The sequence below is a fragment of the Somniosus microcephalus genome, chromosome 2, assembly GCF_052327205.1.
Source record: "Somniosus microcephalus isolate GS21.2 chromosome 2, FLI_Smic_1.0, whole genome shotgun sequence".
NCBI classification, from domain to species: Eukaryota; Metazoa; Chordata; class Chondrichthyes; order Squaliformes; family Somniosidae; genus Somniosus; species Somniosus microcephalus.
In genome coordinates, this window is record NC_140988.1 from 388,392,634 (window position 1) to 388,411,699 (window position 19,066).

General features: G+C 55.6%; 1 protein-coding gene across 5 annotated transcripts in view; it reads right to left on the reverse strand.

Annotated features, from left to right (window-relative positions):
- The window catches only part of LOC147123861 (drebrin-like), a 254,232-nt gene that overhangs the window by 35,279 nt on the left and 199,887 nt on the right, over positions 1-19,066 (reverse strand). For 4 of the 5 annotated variants that reach the window (XM_085976439.1, XM_085976435.1, XM_085976434.1 and 1 more), the window contains 3 exons: positions 14,947-15,066; positions 10,596-10,715; positions 4,963-5,082 (listed from right to left, as the gene is read on the reverse strand). In XM_085976439.1, the coding sequence (XP_085832565.1) occupies positions 4,963-5,082; positions 10,596-10,715; positions 14,947-15,066 (360 nt within the window). The remainder of the gene's footprint in view (positions 1-4,962; positions 5,083-10,595; positions 10,716-14,946; positions 15,067-19,066) is intronic. The other variant, XM_085976437.1, reaches the window with a different exon arrangement.

The window sequence follows — 19,066 nt, forward strand, 5'->3', positions numbered from 1 at the left end:
CACAGACTCAACAAATGGGTTTTTAAATCACCGAGCATTCTGGACAATAGGGCTGCTGTATTCCCTTTTGTTTTAGCCCAGGTAAACTCCGGATGTGGGCGGGAACATTTCGGCCCCACAGTGCAGACACACTAACCCAGTCCAACCACTTTGAGTTAGCCAATCACAGCTTTTCTCTTGTGAATTGGAACTTTTTGGGCACGAATTTTCCAGACAGGCAAACAGCAGAGGGGGGGGGGCTCACAAGGTATATAAGATAGCTGCTGAGAAGCTATCGCGCTCTTTACTTCCTGGGATCACAGGTGAGCCTCTCTCTCTCTCTCTCTCTCTCACTTCGCTGGACCACAGGTGAGCCTCTCTCTCTCTCTCTCTCTCTCTCTCACTTCGCTGGACCACAGGTGAGCCTCTCTCTCTCTCTCTCTCTCACTTCGCTGGACCACAGGTGAGCCTCTCTCTCTCTCTCTCTCTCTCTCTCACTTCGCTGGACCACAGGTGAGCCTCTCTCTCTCTCTCTCTCTCTCTCTCTCTCACTTCGCTGGACCACAGGTGAGCCTCTCTCTCTCTCTCTCTCTCACTTCGCTGGACCACAGGTGAGCCTCTCTCTCTCTCTCTCTCTCTCTCTCTCTCACTTCGCTGGACCACAGGTGAGCCTCTCTCTCTCTCTCTCTCACTTCGCTGGACCACAGGTGAGCCTCTCTCTCTCTCTCTCTCTCTCTCTCACTTCGCTGGACCACAGGTGAGCAGAGTTTCTGACTCCTCAACAAGGCAACCTAGTAAGGAGTTGGGGGATGGTGATTAAGGGGATATTGCTAAGATTGTTTAATCAACATTGTAGCCACTTACCCCTCGTTTTTACCGTCTGTTTCCCCCATTCAAGCAATTTTACTGTAATTACTGTGCACGTGTGGTATGGTTTAATATTTGATTATAGTTTCTTTAGTTTAATAAAAGTTTGAATTTCTCACATCAAAACCACTTGTTCCTTTTAATATATCATTAATTATAAGTCCTCTTGTCAGAACTGGAAGGTGGGGTAGCGATTCGAAACCGCTGTTTGAAAATTGGTTTATTGGAAATTGGTCAGAGTGCAGGCAAAGGCTGCAAGACCAGGAAAATTACCTTAAATCAGTTAAAAGATGCCCCCCTTACAACAGGGTTTGATTGGACGCTGTGTATCCCCTCTCCTGGGAGGGGTTCAATTGGTGCCTAGTTTCCTTTTTTTTAATTAATTCTTAATACATGTCCATTTCTTGCCTTGTTGTTTGGTGTCCTTGAACTGCTGCAGTCACCCCATGTTCTCTCACACACGCGTGGCATTAGGGGGCAGTACTGAGGGAGCGCCGCACTGTCGGAGGGGCAGTACTGATGGAGTGCCGCACTGTCAGAGGAGCAGTACAGAGGGAGCGCCGCACTGTCGGAGGAGCAGTACAGAGGGAGTGCTGCCCTGTGGGAGGGGCAGTACTGAGGGAGCACCGCACTGTCGGAGGGACAGTACTGAGGGAGTGCCGCACTGTCGGAGGAGCAGTACAGAGGGAGTGCCGCACTGTCAGAGGGGCAGTACAGAGGGAGTGCTGCCCTGTGGGAGGGTCAGTACAGAGGGAGTGCTGCCCTGTGGGAGGGGCAGTACTGAGGGAGGGTTGCATTGTCGGAGGGGCAGTACTGAGGGAGCGCTGCACTGTCGGAGGGGCAGTACTAATGGACTGCCGCACTGTTGGAGGGTCAGTACCGAGCGCCTGCCGCACTGTCGGAGGGTCAGTGCCGAGGGAGAGCTGCAGTGTCGGAGGGGCAGTACTGAGGGAGCGCCGCACACTCGGAGGGGCAGTATTGAGGGAGCGCTGCACTGTCGGAGGGGCAGTACTGAAGGAGCACCGCACTGTCGGAGGGGCAGTACAGAGAGAGTGCTGCCTTGTCGGAGGGGCATTACTGAGGGAGCGCTGCACTGTCGGAGGGGCAGTACTGAGGGAGCACCGCACTGTCAGATGGGCAGTACTGAGGGAGCGCCGCAGTGTCGGAGGGGCGGTACTGAGGGAGCACCGCAATGTCGGAGGGGCAGTACTGAGGGAGCGCCGCACTGTCGGAGGGGCAGTACTGAGGGAGTGCTGCACTATCGGAGGGGCAGTACTGAGGGAGCGCTGCACTGTGAGAGGGGCAGTGCTGAGGGAGCGCTGCACACTCGGAGGGGCAGTACTGAGGGAGCGCCGCACTGTCGGAGGGGCAGTGCTGAGGGAGCGCCGCACTGTCGGAGGGGCAGTACTGAGGGAGTGTTGCACTGTTGGAGGGGCAGTGCTGAGGGAGCGCTGCACTGTCAGAGGCACAGTACTGAGGGAGTGCCGCACTGTCAGAGGGGCAGTACTGAGGGAGCGCTGCACTGTCGGAGGGGCAGTACTGAGGGAGCGCTGCACTGTCGGAGGGACAGTACTGTGGGAGCGCTGCACTGTTGGAGGGGCAGTACCGAGGGAGCGCCTCACTGTCGAAGGGGTTGTACTGAGGGAGGGCTGCACTGTCGGAGGGTCAGTACTGAGGAATAGCTGCACTGTCGGAGGGGCAGTGCTGAGGGAGCGCTGCACTGTCGGAGGGTCAGTACTGAGGGAGCGCTGCACTGTCGGAGGGTCAGTACTGAGGGAGCGCTGCCCTGTCGGAGGGTCAGTACTGAGGGAGCGCTGCACTGTCGGAGAGTCAGTACTGAGGGAGCGCTGCACTGTCGGAGGGGCAGTACTGAGGGAGCGCTGCACTGTCGGAGGGGCAGTACTGAGGGAGGGCTGCACTGTCGGAGGGGCAGTACTGAGGGAGTGCTGCACTGTCGGAGGGGCAGTACTGAGGGAGCGCCGCACTGTCAGAGGAGCAGTACAGAGGGAGTGCTGCCCTGTGGGAGGGGCAGTACTGAGGGAGGGTTGCATTGTCGGAGGGGCAACACTGAGGGAGCGCTGCACTGTCGGAGGGTCAGTACCGAGCGCCTGCCGCACTGTCGGAGGGTCAGTACTGAGGGAGAGCTGCAGTGTCGGAGGAGCAGTACAGAGGGAGTGCTGCCCTGTGGGAGGGGCAGTACTGAGGGAGGGTTGCATTGTCGGAGGGGCAGTACTGAGGGAGCGCTGCACTGTCGGAGGGGCAGTACTAATGGACTGCCGCACTGTCGTAGGGTCAGTACCGAGCGCCTGCCGCACTGTCGGAGGGTCAGTGCCGAGGGAGAGCTGCAGTGTCGGAGGGTCAGTACTGAGGGAGCGCCGCACACTCGGAGGGGCAGTATTGAGGGAGCGCTGCACTGTCGGAGGGGCAGTACTGAAGGAGCACCGCACTGTCGGAGGGGCAGTACAGAGAGAGTGCTGCCTTGTCGGAGGGGCATTACTGAGGGAGCGCTGCACTGTCGGAGGGGCAGTACTGAGGGAGCACCGCACTGTCAGATGGGCAGTACTGAGGGAGCGCCGCAGTGTCGGAGGGGCGGTACTGAGGGAGCACCGCACTGTCGGAGGGGCAGTACTGAGGGAGCGCCGCACTGTCGGAGGGGCAGTACTGAGGGAGTGCTGCACTATCGGAGGGGCAGTACTGAGGGAGCGCTGCACTGTGAGAGGGGCAGTGCTGAGGGAGCGCTGCACACTCGGAGGGGCAGTACTGAGGGAGCGCCGCACTGTCGGAGGGGCAGTGCTGAGGGAGCGCCGCACTGTCGGAGGGGCAGTACTGAGGGAGTGTTGCACTGTTGGAGGGGCAGTGCTGAGGGAGCGCTGCACTGTCAGAGGCACAGTACTGAGGGAGTGCCGCACTGTCAGAGGGGCAGTACTGAGGGAGCGCTGCACTGTCGGAGGGGCAGTACTGAGGGAGCGCTGCACTGTCGGAGGGACAGTACTGTGGGAGCGCTGCACTGTTGGAGGGGCAGTACCGAGGGAGCGCCTCACTGTCGAAGGGGTTGTACTGAGGGAGGGCTGCACTGTCGGAGGGTCAGAACTGAGGAATCGCTGCACTGTCGGAGGGGCAGTGCTGAGGGAGCGCTGCATTGTCGGAGGGTCAGTACTGAGGGAGCGCTGCACTGTCGGAGGGTCAGTACTGAGGGAGCGCTGCCCTGTCGGAGGGTCAGTACTGAGGGAGCGCTGCACTGTCGGAGAGTCAGTACTGAGGGAGCGCTGCACTGTCGGAGGGGCAGTACTGAGGGAGGGCTGCACTGTCGGAGGGGCAGTACTGAGGGAGTGCTGCACTGTCGGAGGGGCAGTACTGAGGGAGCGCCGCACTGTCGGAGGGGCAGTACTGAGGGAGCACCGCACTGTCGGAGGGGCAGTACTGAGGGAGCGCCGCACTGTCGGAGGGGCAGTACTGAGGGAGCGCTGCACTGTCGGAGGGGCAGTACTGAGGGAGGGCTGCACTGTCGGAGGGGCAGTACTGAGGGAGTGCTGCACTGTCGGAGGGTCAGTACTGAGGGAGCGCCGCACTGTCGGAGGGGCAGTACTGAGGGAGCGCTGCACTGTCGGAGGGGCAGTACTGAGGGAGCGCTGCCCTGTCGGAGGGGCAGTACTGAGGGAGCGCTGCACTGTCGGAGGGGCAGTACTAAGGGAGTGCTGCACTGTCGGAGGGGCAGGACTGAGGGAGCACTGCACTGTTGGAGATGTTGTCTTTCCGATGAAACGTTACAGTGAGGCTCCGCCTGCTCTCTCAGGTGGATGTAAATGATCACACGGCACTATTTGAAGAAGAGCAGGGGAGTTCACCCGGTGTCCTGGTCAACATTTATCCGTCAAACAACATCACTAAAACCGATTATCTGGTCACTTTAACATTGCTGTTTGTGGGAGCTTGCTGTGTTTAAATGATCTGCCTCGTTTCCTACATTACACCAGTGGTTACACTTCACAACCACTTCATTGCCTGTAAAGATGCCCCAAGGTTGTGAAAGGCGCTGTAGAAATGTAAGTTAGTTCCGTTTGCCTGACCTTCCGTTACAAACCAGGAACATAACCCGGACCCCAGTGACCTTTGTACCTGTGGGGGTTTCCCCCTCCACTCTTTGACCCTCAGTCTCGTGATGTTCCTCAGTAACTGTAGGGTCCCCAATCGGAGTCGAGTCGCTTCTGATCGGCATAGTCACATCCTCTCCTGAAACTAGAGTCAGAGTGTAAGAGAGGATTATTAGCTTCTGTCTGTGGATACAGTCCAGTGGCTGTAACTCTTGCTGTGCACTTATAAACAGTCCAGTGCTCCCAATGTGTCACCCTGTGCTACCCAGCAGTGGGACAGGGTTTGATTGGACGCTGTGTATCCCCTCTCCTGGGAGGGGTTCAATTGGTGCCTAGTTTCCTTTTTTAAAATTAATTCTTAATAAATGTCCATTTCTTGCCTTGTTGTTTGGTGTTCTTTAACTGCTGCAGTCACCCCATGCATTAGGGGGCAGTACTGAGGGAGGGCCGCACTGTCGGAGGGGCAGTACTGAGGGAGCTCTGCACTGTCGGAGGGACAGTACTGAGGGAGCGCTGCACTGTCGGAGGGACAGTACTGAGGGAGCGCCACACTGTCAGAGGAGCAGTACAGAGGGAGTGCTGCACTGTCGGAGGGGCAGTATTGAGGGAGCGCTGCACTGTCGGAGGGGCAGTACTGATGGAGTGCCGCACTGTCGGAGGGGCAGTACTGAGGGAGCTCTGCACTGTCGGAGGGACAGTACTGAGGGAGCGCTGCACTGTCGGAGAGACAGTACTGAGGGAGCTCTGCACTGTCGGAGGGACAGTACTGAGGGAGCGCCACACTGTCAGAGGAGCAGTACAGAGGGAGTGCTGCACTGTCGGAGGGGCAGTATTGAGGGAGCGCTGCACTGTCGGAGGGGCAGTACTGAGGGAGCGCCGCACTGTCGGAGGGGCGGTACTGAGGGAGCGCTGCACTGTCGGAGGGGCAGTACTGAGGGAGCGCTGCACTGTCGGAGCGGCAGTACTGAGGAAGCACCGCACTGTCAGAGGGTCAGTACTGAGGGAGCGACGCACTGTCAGAGGAGCAGTACAGAGGGAGTGCTGCCCTGTCGGAGGGGCATTACTGAGGGAGGGTTGCATTGTCGGAGGGGCAATACTGAGGGAGCGCTGCACTGTCGGAGGGTCAGTACCGAGGGACTGCCGCACTGTCGGAGGGTCAGTACCGAGGGAGAGCTGCAGTGTCGGAGGGTCAGTACTGAGGGAGCGCCACACTGTCAGAGAGGCAGTACTGAGGGAGCACTGCACACTCGGAGGGGCAGTATTGAGGGAGCGCTGCACTGTCGGAGGGGCAGTACTGAGGGAGCGCCGCATTGTCGGAGGGGCAGTACTTGAGGGAGCGCTGCACTGTTGGAGGGGCAGTACTGAAGGAGCGCCGCACTGTCGGAGGGGCAGTACAGAGGGAGTGCTGCCCTGTCGGAGGGGAATTATTGAGGGAGCGCTGCACTGTCGGAGGTGCAGTACTGAAGGAGCACCGCACTGTCGGAGGGGCAGTACTGAGGGAGCGCTGCATCGTCGGAGGGGCAGTACTGAGGGAGCTCTGCACTGTCGGAGGGGCAGTACTGAGGGAGGGCTGCACTGTCGGCGAAGCAGTAAGAAATCACACAACACCAGGTTATAGTCCAACAGCTTTATTTGAAATCACAAGCTTTCGGAGCGCTGCTCCTTCGTCAGGTGAAGTGGAGAGATGCATAAAAACACAGCTTATATAGTCAGAGAATAATGTCAGATGTTTACAGGTAATCTTTCTAACTGCCATTTATCACACCTCGGCAGAGAGATAATCACAGCAATCAAAGGTGTAAATGGTGTCCAAACAGGTCAGTCAGGAAAACATTACAGACAATGTTTTTTGTCTGTTTTTTTGTTTTTCATACAGACGCCAGCATCTGCAACATTTGACCCCTTGTGACCCCACCTCATTGTTCTTTGATGTAATGTTTTCCTGCCTGACCTGTTTGGACACCATTTACACCTTTGATTGCTGTGATTATCTCTCTGCTGAGATGTGATAAATGGCAGTTAGAAAGATTACCTGTAAACATCTGGCATTATTCTCTGACTATATAAGCTGTGTTTTTATGCATCTCTCCACTTCACCTGACGAAGGAGCAGCGCTCCGAAAGCTTGTGATTTCAAATAAAGCTGTTGGACTATAACCTGGTGTTGTGTGATTTCTTACATTTGTCCACCCCAGTCCATCTCCACACCGGAGCAGCAGTAGTGAGGGAGAGCTGCACTGTCGGAGGGGCGGTACTGAGGGAGCGCTGCACTGTCGGAGGGTCAGTACTGAGGGAGCGCTGCACTGTCGGAGGGTCAGTACTGAGGGAGCGCCGCACTGTGGGAGGGGCAGTACTGAAGGAGCGCCGCACTGTCGGAGGGTCAGTACTGAGGGAGCGCCGCACTGTCGGAGGGTCAGTGCTGAGGGAGCGCTGCACTGTCAGAGGGTCAGTACTGAGGGAGCGCTGCACTGTCGGAGGGGCAGCACTGAGGGAGCGCTGCACTGTCGGAGGGGCAGTACTGAGGGGGGGCTGCACTATCAGAGGGGCTGTACTGAGGGAGCGCTGCCCTGTTGGAGGGTCAGTACTGAGGGAGGGCTGCACTGTCGGAGGGTCAGTACTGAGGGAGCGCTGCACTGTCGGAGGGGCAGTACTGAGGGAGGGCTGCACTGTTGGAGGGGCAGTACTGAGGGAGCGCTGCACTGTCGGAGGGTCAGTACTGAGGGAGGGCTGCACTGTCAGAGGGGCGGTACTGAGGGAGCGCTGCACTGTCAGAGGGGCGGTACTGAGGGAGCGCTGCACTGTCGGAGGGGCAGTACTGAGGGAGGGCTGCACTGTCGGAGGGGCAGTACTGAGGGAGTGCTGCACTGTCGGAGGGGCAGTACTGAGGGAGCGCCGCACTGTCGGAGGGGCAGTACTGAGGGAGCGCCGCACTGTCGGAGGGGCAGTACTGAGGGAGCACCGCACTGTCGGAGAGACAGTACTGAGGGAGCTCTGCACTGTCGGAGGGACAGTACTGAGGGAGCGCCACACTGTCAGAGGAGCAGTACAGAGGGAGTGCTGCACTGTCGGAGGGGCAGTATTGAGGGAGCGCTGCACTGTCGGAGGGGCAGTACTGAGGGAGCGCCGCACTGTCGGAGGGGCGGTACTGAGGGAGCGCTGCACTGTCGGAGGGGCAGTACTGAGGGAGCGCTGCACTGTCGGAGGGGCAGTACTGAGGAAGCACCGCACTGTCAGAGGGTCAGTACTGAGGGAGCGACGCACTGTCAGAGGAGCAGTACAGAGGGAGTGCTGCCCTGTCGGAGGGGCATTACTGAGGGAGGGTTGCATTGTCGGAGGGGCAATACTGAGGGAGCGCTGCACTGTCGGAGGGTCAGTACCGAGGGACTGCCGCACTGTCGGAGGGTCAGTACCGAGGGAGAGCTGCAGTGTCGGAGGGTCAGTACTGAGGGAGCGCCACACTGTCAGAGAGGCAGTACTGAGGGAGAGCAGCACTGTCGGAGGAGCAGTACTGAGGGAGAGCAGCACTGACGGTGGAGCAGTACTGAGGGAGCACTGCACACTCGGAGGGGCAGTATTGAGGGAGCGCTGCACTGTCGGAGGGGCAGTACTGAGGGAGCGCCGCATTGTCGGAGGGGCAGTACTTGAGGGAGCGCTGCACTGTTGGAGGGGCAGTACTGAAGGAGCGCCGCACTGTCGGAGGGGCAGTACAGAGGGAGTGCTGCCCTGTCGGAGGGGAATTATTGAGGGAGCGCTGCACTGTCGGAGGTGCAGTACTGAAGGAGCACCGCACTGTCGGAGGGGCAGTACTGAGGGAGCGCTGCATCGTCGGAGGGGCAGTACTGAGGGAGCTCTGCACTGTCGGAGGGGCAGTACTGAGGGAGGGCTGCACTGTCGGCGAAGCAGTAAGAAATCACACAACACCAGGTTATAGTCCAACAGCTTTATTTGAAATCACAAGCTTTCGGAGCGCTGCTCCTTCGTCAGGTGAAGTGGAGAGATGCATAAAAACACAGCTTATATAGTCAGAGAATAATGTCAGATGTTTACAGGTAATCTTTCTAACTGCCATTTATCACATCTCGGCAGAGAGATAATCACAGCAATCAAAGGTGTAAATGGTGTCCAAACAGGTCAGTCAGGAAAACATTACAGACAATGTTTTTTGTCTGTTTTTTTGTTTTTCATACAGACGCCAGCATCTGCAACATTTGACCCCTTGTGACCCCACCTCATTGTTCTTTGATGTAATGTTTTCCTGCCTGACCTGTTTGGACACCATTTACACCTTTGATTGCTGTGATTATCTCTCTGCTGAGATGTGATAAATGGCAGTTAGAAAGATTACCTGTAAACATCTGGCATTATTCTCTGACTATATAAGCTGTGTTTTTATGCATCTCTCCACTTCACCTGACGAAGGAGCAGCGCTCCGAAAGCTTGTGATTTCAAATAAAGCTGTTGGACTATAACCTGGTGTTGTGTGATTTCTTACATTTGTCCACCCCAGTCCATCTCCACACCGGAGCAGCAGTAGTGAGGGAGAGCTGCACTGTCGGAGGGGCGGGTACTGAGGGAGCGCTGCACTGTCGGAGGGTCAGTACTGAGGGAGCGCTGCACTGTCGGAGGGTCAGTACTGAGGGAGCGCCGCACTGTGGGAGGGGCAGTACTGAAGGAGCGCCGCACTGTCGGAGGGTCAGTACTGAGGGAGCGCCGCACTGTCGGAGGGTCAGTGCTGAGGGAGCGCTGCACTGTCAGAGGGTCAGTACTGAGGGAGCGCTGCACTGTCGGAGGGGCAGCACTGAGGGAGCGCTGCACTGTCGGAGGGGCAGTACTGAGGGGGGGCTGCACTATCAGAGGGGCTGTACTGAGGGAGCGCTGCCCTGTTGGAGGGTCAGTACTGAGGGAGGGCTGCACTGTCGGAGGGTCAGTACTGAGGGAGCGCTGCACTGTCGGAGGGGCAGTACTGAGGGAGGGCTGCACTGTTGGAGGGGCAGTACTGAGGGAGCGCTGCACTGTCGGAGGGTCAGTACTGAGGGAGGGCTGCACTGTCAGAGGGGCGGTACTGAGGGAGCGCTGCACTGTCAGAGGGGCGGTACTGAGGGAGCGCTGCACTGTCGGAGGGGCAGTACTGAGGGAGGGCTGCACTGTCGGAGGGGCAGTACTGAGGGAGGGCTGCAATGTCGGAGGGGCAGTACTGAGGGAGTGCTGCACTGTCGGAGGGGCAGTACTGAGGGAGCGCTGCACTGTCGGAGGGTCAGTACTGAGGGAGCACTGCACTGTTGGAGATATTGCCTTTCCGATGAAACGTTACAGTAAGGCTCCGCCTGCTCTCTCAGGTGGATGTAAATGATCACACGGCACTATTTGAAGAAGAGCAGGGGAGTTCACCCGGTGTCCTGGTCAACATTTATCCGTCAAACAACATCACTAAAACCGATTATCTGGTCACTTTAACATTGCTGTTTGTGGGAGCTTGCTGTGTTTAAATGATCTGCCTCGTTTCCTACATTACACCAGTGGTTACACTTCACAACCACTTCATTGCCTGTAAAGATGCCCCAAGGATGTGAAAGGCGCTATAGAAATGTAAGTTAGTTCCGTTTGCCTGGCCTTCCGTTACAAACCAGGAACATAACCCGGACCCCAGTGACCTTTGTACCTGTGGGGGTTTCCCCCTCCACTCTTTGACCCTCAGTCTCGTGATGTTCCTCAGTAACTGCAGGGCCCCCAATCGGAGTCGAGTCGCTTCTGATCGGCACAGTCACATCCTCTCCTGAAACTAGAGTCAGAGTGTAAGAGAGGATTATTAGCTTCTGTCTGTGGATACAGTCCAGTGGCTGTAACTCTTGCTGTGCACTTATAAACAGTCCAGTGCTCCCAATGTGTCACCCTGTGCTACCCAGCAGTGGGACAGGGTTTGATTGGACGCTGTGTATCCCCTCTCCTGGGAGGGGTTCAATTGGTGCCTAGTTTCCTTTTTTAAAATTAATTCTTAATAAATGTCCATTTCTTGCCTTGTTGTTTGGTGTTCTTTAACTGCTGCAGTCACCCCATGCATTAGGGGGCAGTACTGATGGAGTGCCGCACTGTCGGAGGGGCAGTACTGAGGGAGCGCCGCACTGTCGGAGGGGCAGTACTGAGGGAGCGCTGCACTGTCGGAGGGGCAGTCCTGAGGAGCTCTGCACTGTCGGAGGGACAGTACTGAGGGAGCGCTGCACTGTCGGAGGGGCAATACTGAGGGAGCACTGCACTGTCGGAGGGGCAGTACTGAGGGAGTGCCGCACTGTCGGAGGGGCAATACTGAGGGAGCTCTGCACTGTCGGAGGGGCAGTACTGAGGGAGCGCTGCACTGTCGGAGGGGCAATACTGAGGGAGCGCCGCACTGTCGGAGGGGCAGTACTGAGGGAGCGCCGCACTGTCGGAGGGGCAGTATTGAGGGAGCGCTGCACTGTCGGAGGGGCAGTACTGAGGGAGCTCTGCACTGTCGGAGGGACAGTACTGAGGGAGCTCTGCACTGTTGGAGGGACAGTACTGAGGGAGCGCTGCACTGTCGGAGGGGCAATACTGAGGGAGCGCCGCACTGTCGGAGGGGCAGTACTGAGGGAGCGCCGCACTGTCGGAGGGGCAGTATTGAGGGAGCGCTGCACTGTCGGAGGGGCAGTACTGAGGGAGCGACGCACTGTCAGAGGAGCAGTACAGAGGGAGTGCTGCCCTGTCGGAGGGGCATTACTGAGGGAGGGTTGCATTGTCGGAGGGGCAATACTGAGGGAGCGCTGCACTGTCGGAGGGTCAGTACCGAGGGACTGCCGCACTGTCAGAGAGGCAGTACTGAGGGAGAGCAGCACTGTCGGAGGAGCAGTACTGAGGGAGAGCAGCACTGACGGTGGAGCAGTACTGAGGGAGCACTGCATACTCGGAGGGGCAGTATTGAGGGAGCGCTGCACTGTCGGAGGGGCAGTACTGAGGGAGCGCCGCATTGTCGGAGGGGCAGTACTTGAGGGAGCGCTGCACTGTTGGAGGGGCAGTACTGAAGGAGCGCCGCACTGTCGGAGGGGCAGTACTGAGGGAGCGCTGCATCGTCGGAGGGGCAGTACTGAGGGAGCTCTGCACTGTTGGAGGGACAGTACTGAGGGAGCGCTGCACTGTCGGAGGGACAGTACTGAGGGAGCACTGCACTGTCGGAGGGGTAATACTGATGGAGTGCCGCACTGTCGGAGGGGCAGTACTGAGGGAGCGCTGCACTGTCGGAGGGACAGTACTGAGGGAGCACTGCACTGTCGGAGGGACAGTACTGAGGGAGCTCTGCACTGTCGGAGGGGCAGTACTGAGGGGGCGCCGCAATATTGGAGGGTCAGTACTGAGGGAGTGACGCACTGTCAGAGGGGCGGTACTGAGGGAGCGCCGCACTGTCGGAGGGGCAGTACTGAGGGAGCGCCGCACTGTCGGAGGGGCAGTACTGAGGGAGCGCCGCACTGTCGGAGGGGCAGTACTGAAGGAGCGCCGCACTGTCGGAGGGGCAGTACAGAGGGAGTGCTGCCCTGTCGGAGGGGAATTATTGAGGGAGCGCTGCACTGTCGGAGGTGCAGTACTGAAGGAGCACCGCACTGTCGGAGGGGCAGTACTGAGGGAGCGCTGCATCGTCGGAGGGGCAGTACTGAGGGAGCTCTGCACTGTCGGAGGGGCAGTACTGAGGGAGGGCTGCACTGTCGGAGAAGCAGTAAGAAATCACACAACACCAGGTTATAGTCCAACAGCTTTATTTGAAATCACAAGCTTTCGGAGCGCTGCTCCTTCGTCAGGTGAAGTGGAGAGATGCATAAAAACACAGCTTATATAGTCAGAGAATAATGTCAGATGTTTACAGGTAATCTTTCTAACTGCCATTTATCACACTTCGGCAGAGAGATAATCACAGCAATCAAAGGTGTAAATGGTGTCCAAACAGGTCAGTCAGGAAAACATTACAGACAATGTTTTTTGTCTGTTTTTTTGTTTTTCATACAGACGCCAGCATCTGCAACATTTGACCCCTTGTGACCCCACCTCATTGTTCTTTGATGCAATGTTTTCCTGCCTGACCTGCTTGGACACCATTTACACCTTTGATTGCTGTGATTATCTCTCTGCTGAGATGTGATAAATGGCAGTTAGAAAGATTACGTGTAAACATCTGGCATTATTCTCTGACTATATAAGCTGTGTTTTTATGCATCTCTCCACTTCACCTGACGAAGGAGCAGCGCTCCGAAAGCTTGTGATTTCAAATAAAGCTGTTGGACTATAACCTGGTGTTGTGTGATTTCTTACATTTGTCCACCCCAGTCCAACACCGGCATCTCCACACCGGAGCAGCAGTAGTGAGGGAGAGCTGCACTGTCGGAGGGGCGGTACTGAGGGAGCGCTGCACTGTCGGAGGGTCAGTACTGAGGGAGCGCTGCACTGTCGGAGGGTCAGTACTGAGGGAGCGCCACACTGTGGGAGGGGCAGTACTGAAGGAGCGCCGCACTGTCGGAGGGTCAGTACTGCGGGAGCGCCGCACTGTCGGAGGGTCAGTGCTGAGGGAGCGCTGCACTGTCAGAGGGTCAGTACTGAGGGAGCGCTGCACTGTCGGAGGGGCAGCACTGAGGGAGCGCTGCACTGTCGGAGGGGCAGTACTGAGGGAGGGCTGCACTGTCAGAGGGGCAGTACTGAGGGAGCGCTGCCCTGTTGGAGGGTCAGTACTGAGGGAGGGCTGCACTGTCGGAGGGTCAGTACTGAGGGAGCGCTGCACTGTCGGAGGGGCAGTACTGAGGGAGGGCTGCACTGTTGGAGGGGCAGTACTGAGGGAGCGCTGCACTGTCGGAGGGTCAGTACTGAGGGAGGGCTGCACTGTCAGAGGGGCGGTACTGAGGGAGCGCTGCACTGTCGGAGGGGCAGTACTGAGGGAGCGCTGCACTGTCGGAGGGGCAGTACTGAGGGAGCGCTGCACTGTCGGAGGGGCAGTACTGAGGGAGGGCTGCACTGTCGGAGGGGCAGTACTGAGGGAGCGCTGCACTGTCGGAGGGGCAGTACTGAGGGAGGGCTGCACTGTCGGAGGGTCAGTACTGAGGGAGCACCGCACTGTCAGGGGGGCAGTACTGAGGGAGCACTGCACTGTCGGAGGGGCAGTACTGAGGGGGCACCGCACTGTTGGAGGGTCAGTACTGAGGGAGCACTGCACTGTCAGAGGGTGAGTACTGAGGGAGCGCTGCACTGTCGGAGGGGCAGTACTGAGGGAGGGCTGCACTGTCAGAGGGTCAGTACTGAGGGAGCGCTGCACTGTCGGAGGGTCAGTACTGAGGGAGCGCTGCACTGTCGGAGGGTCAGTACTGAGGGAGCGCTGCACTGTCGGAGGGTCAGTACTGAGGGAGCGCTGCACTGTCGGAGGGTCAGTACTGAGGGAGCGCTGCACTGTCGGAGGGGCAGTACTGAGGGAGGGCTGCACTGTCGGAGGGGCAGTACTGAGGGAGGGCCGCACTGTCGGAGGGGCAGTACTGAGGGAGGGCCGCACTGTCGGAGGGTCAGTACTGAGGGAGGGCTGCACTGTCGGAGGGGCAGTACTGAGGGAGCGCTGCACTGTCGGAGGGGCAGTACTGAGGGAGCACTGCACTGTTGGAGATGTTGTCTTTCCGATGAAACGTTACAGTAAGGCTCCGCCTGCTCTCTCAGGTGGATGTAAATGATCACACGGCACTATTTGAAGAAGAGCAGGGGAGTTCACCCGGTGTCCTGGTCAACATTTATCCGTCAAACAACATCACTAAAACCGATTATCTGGTCATTTTAACATTGCTGTTTGTGGGAGCTTGCTGTGTTTAAATGGTCTGCCTCGTTTCCTACATTACACCAGTGGTTACACTTCACAACCACTTCATTGCCTGTAAAGATGCCCCAAGGATGTGAAAGGCGCTATAGAAATGTAAGTTAGTTCCGTTTGCCTTGCCTTCCGTTACAAACCAGGAACATAACCCGGACCCCAGTGACCTTTGTACCTGTGGGGGTTTCCCCCTCCACTCTTTGACCCTCAGTCTCGTGATGTTCCTCAGTAACTGCAGGGTCCCCAATCGGAGTCGAGTCGCTTCTGATCGACACAGTCACATCCTCTCCTGAAACTAGAGTCAGAGTGTAAGAGAGGATTATTAGCTTCTGTCTGTGGATACAGTCCAGCAACGGGAGAGCTTCAAAGGGGAGAGTTCGCATGGAGTAGACACGAGGCGGAATCCATAAGAACATAAGAAATAGGAGCAGGAGCAGGCCATTCGGCCCTTCGAGCCTGCTCCGCCATTCAATGAGATCATGGCTGATCTTCTGCCTCAACTCCATTCACCAGCCCTATCGCCATATCCCTTGATGCCCTTACTAGTCAGAAATCTATTGACTTCTGTCTTGAATATACCCAATGACTGAGCCTCCACAGCCCTCTGGGGTAGAGAATTCCAAAGATTCACCACCCTCTGTCTGAAGAAATTTCTTCTTATCTCAGTCCTGAATGGCCTACCCTTTATCCTGAGGCTGTGGCCCCTGGTTCTAGACTCCCCAGCCAAGGGAAACATTCTCCCAGCATCCACCCTATCAAGCCCTGTAATAATTTTTTCTGCTTCAATGAGATCCCCTCTCATACTTCTGAATTCAAGAGAATACAGGCCTAGTTTACTCAATCTCTTCTCATACGACAGTCCCGCCATCCCAGGAATCAATCTCGTGAACCTTCGTTGCACTCCCTCTATGGCGAGTATATCCTTCCTTAGGTAAGGAGACCAAAATTGTACACAGTACTCCAGGTGTGGTCTCACCAAGGCCCTATATAATTGGAGTAAGACTTGTTTACTCCTGTACTCAAATCCTCTTGTAATGAAGGCCAGTTTACCATTTGCCTTCCTAATGGCTTGCTGCACCTGCACATTCACTTTCAGTGACTCATGTATAAGGACACCCAGGTCCCTTTGAGCATCTGCATTCCCCAATCTTTCACCATTTAGGAAATACTTTGCCTTTCTGTTTTTTCTACCAAAGTGGATAACTTCACATTTATCCACATTATATTCCATCTGCCATGTTCTCGCCCACTCACTGAGCCTGTCGAGGTCCCCTTGAAGCCTCTTCACATCCTCTTCACAACTGACACTGCCACCTAGCTTTGTGTCATCAGCAAATTTAGAAATGTTACATTTAGTCCCCTCATCCAAATCATTGATATATATTGTGAATAGCTGGGGCCCAAGCACCGATCCTTGCGGTACCCCACTAGTCACAGCCTGCCATCCTGAAAAAGACCCGTTTATTCCTACTCTTTGTTTTCTGTCTGTTAACCAATTCTCAATCCATGCTAGTATATTACCCCCAATTCCATGTGCCCTAATTTTGTTCACCAACCTCTTATGTGGGACCTTATCGAAGGCCTTCTGAAAATCCAAATACACCACATCTACCGGTTCCCCTTTGTCTACTCCACTAGTTACATCCTCAAAGAACTCCAATAGGTTTGTCAAACAGGTTTTCCCTTTCATAAATCCATGTTGACTCTGCCCAATCTTACTATTAGTTTCTAAGTGCCCAGTTATTGCATCCTTTATAATAGATTCCAGCATTTTCCCAACTACTGATGTGAGGCTAACAAGTCTGTAGTTCCCCGTTTTCTCTCTCCCTCCTTTCTTAAATAGCGGGGTTACATTTGCTATCCTGAATTTGGATGATCAGCCATGATCTCATTGAGTGGAGGAGCAGGCTCGAGGGGCCGAATGGCCTACTCCTGCTCCTATCTTCTATGTTTCTATGTTTCTCCAATCTGCAGGAACCGTTCCAGAATCTATAGAATTTTGGAAGATGACAACCAATGCGTCCATTATTCCAATGGCCACCTCTTTCAAAACCCTAGGATGTAGGTCATCCGGACCTTGGGATTTGTTGACTTTTAGTCCCATTAATTTTGCTAGTACAGGTAGACTACCCTTTATCCGAACTTCCGAAAACCGAAACCCTCTAAAAACCGAAGGTTATTTCGTTCAGCGTAAGTCCAGCGTAAGTCGTGCGCACGACCCCCCGCCGACCCCCCCGCAGACCCCCGCCGACCCACCTTCCGAAATCCGAAATTCTCCGAAAACCGAAACACGGCTGGTCCCGAGATTTTCGGATAAAGGGTAGTCTACCTGTACTGTTTTTTTACTAATAATAATTTCTTTAAGTTCCTCATTCTCGCCACACCCTTGGTTTTCTCGTATTTCTGGGAGGTTTTTTGTGTCTTCCTCCGTGAAGACAGAAACAAAGTATTTATTTAATTTCTCTGCCATTTCCTCATTCCCCATTATAAATTCTCCCGTCTCTGACTGTAAAGGACCTACATTTACCTTCGCCAGTCTTTTCCTTTTCACATGCCTATAGAAGCTTTTACAATCTGTTTTTATATTTTTCGCTAGTTTGTGCTCATATTCCATTTTCCCTTTCTTTATCAATTTCTTGGTCCCCCTTTGCTGATTTCTAAAAAGATCCCAATCCTCAGGCTGACCGCTTTTTCTGGCAACTTTATAAGCTTCCTCCTTTGACTTAATACTAGCTTTAATTTCTTTTGTTAGCCATGGTTGGATCACTTTTCCTTTTGGGTTTTTATGCCCTAGAGGAATATATGTTTGTTGCAAATTAAGCATTATTTCCTTGAATGTTAGCCATTGTATGTCCACCTTCACACCTTTTAGTGTAGTCTCCCAATCTACCATGGCCAACTTGTCCCTCATACCCTTGTAGTTTCCTCTGTTTAGATTGAAGACCTTAGTTTCAGATTGGACTACATCACTCTCAAACTTAATGTAAAATTCAATCATATTACGGTCACTTGTCCCTAAAGGCTCCTTTACCACTAGATTATTGAAGGAAACGAAGGCCATCCAAAGCTAGAGCTCCCTGGCTCACTAGAGATAAAGGGGGAGAAATTCGGTTGCTTTGTGCCTCCAGGGCGCTAACGGGGCACAAAGCAACTAGCGCCCAGGCGCGGCGCCGCGAACGCCTCCCGCGAAATTCAGCAGGTTAGCAGTGGCGGTGGTAACCGTTAGTACCCCGTGATGCTGCGCTGCTGGTGATGTCATCATCGCCGTGCGCAGCGCCCTGGTCGTGATCTGCAGTAGCGCCCCCTGACTTACCACCGGACACTATGTCCGACGGGGTCAGGGGGGCCTACCTGCGGCCGGAGCGATGCTAACTAAAGGCGAGGTGCCAGGCGGCCATTTTTGTTGCTGGCTGCCTGCCAGCACCTTCCCCCATTGCCGTCCTCGGCCTTCTGTGCAGCTCCCCCGCGGAGTGCCGGCTGCGCTCCGAGAGCCTGGCACTCCTCTTGAGTGCCGGGGACTTTTGCTGGCACTCCGCTCCCTGGTGGCCCAGCTGGGCCCTGGGTCGTGCTGTGCAAGGCCCCCCCCCTTTAGGAAGGGGAGGAAGGCCTGCAGTACCGTGGCGCGATGTGCCGCAGCGCCACGTAGCGCCGCAATATTCCCTCGCAGCGCCTACTTTTTGCGCCCTGGCGAAGTTAGCGTCACAAAGGGGTCGCGACTCAATTTTTCCCCCAAAGAGATCGAAATGAAACAGGAAAAGGAGGCTTATGATAAATGTCAGGTTCAGCATCATTCGAGACTCGTCAGATACTGACGCAGTCCGTGTCCATATGCAGCAAGACCTGGACAACATTCAGACTTGGGCTGACAAGTGGCAAGTAACATTCGCACCACACAAGTGCCAGGCAATGACCATCTCCAACAAGCGAGACTCTAACCATCTCCCCATGACATTCAATGGCATTACCATCGCTGAATCCCCCACTATTAACATCCTGGGGGTTACCATTGATCAGAAACTGAACTGGACCAGCCATATAAATACTGTGGCTACAAGAGCAGGCCAGAGGCTGGGAATTCTGCAGTGAGTGTCTCACTTCCTGACTCCCCAAAGCCTTTCCATCATCTACAAGGCACAAGTCAGGAGTGTGATGGAATACTCTCCACTTGCCTGGATGAGTGCAGCTCTAACAACACTCAAGAAGCTTGACACCATTCAGGATAAAGCAGCCCGCTTGATTGGCACTCTATCCACCACCTTCAACATTCACTCCCTCTACCACCGCACTGTGGCTGC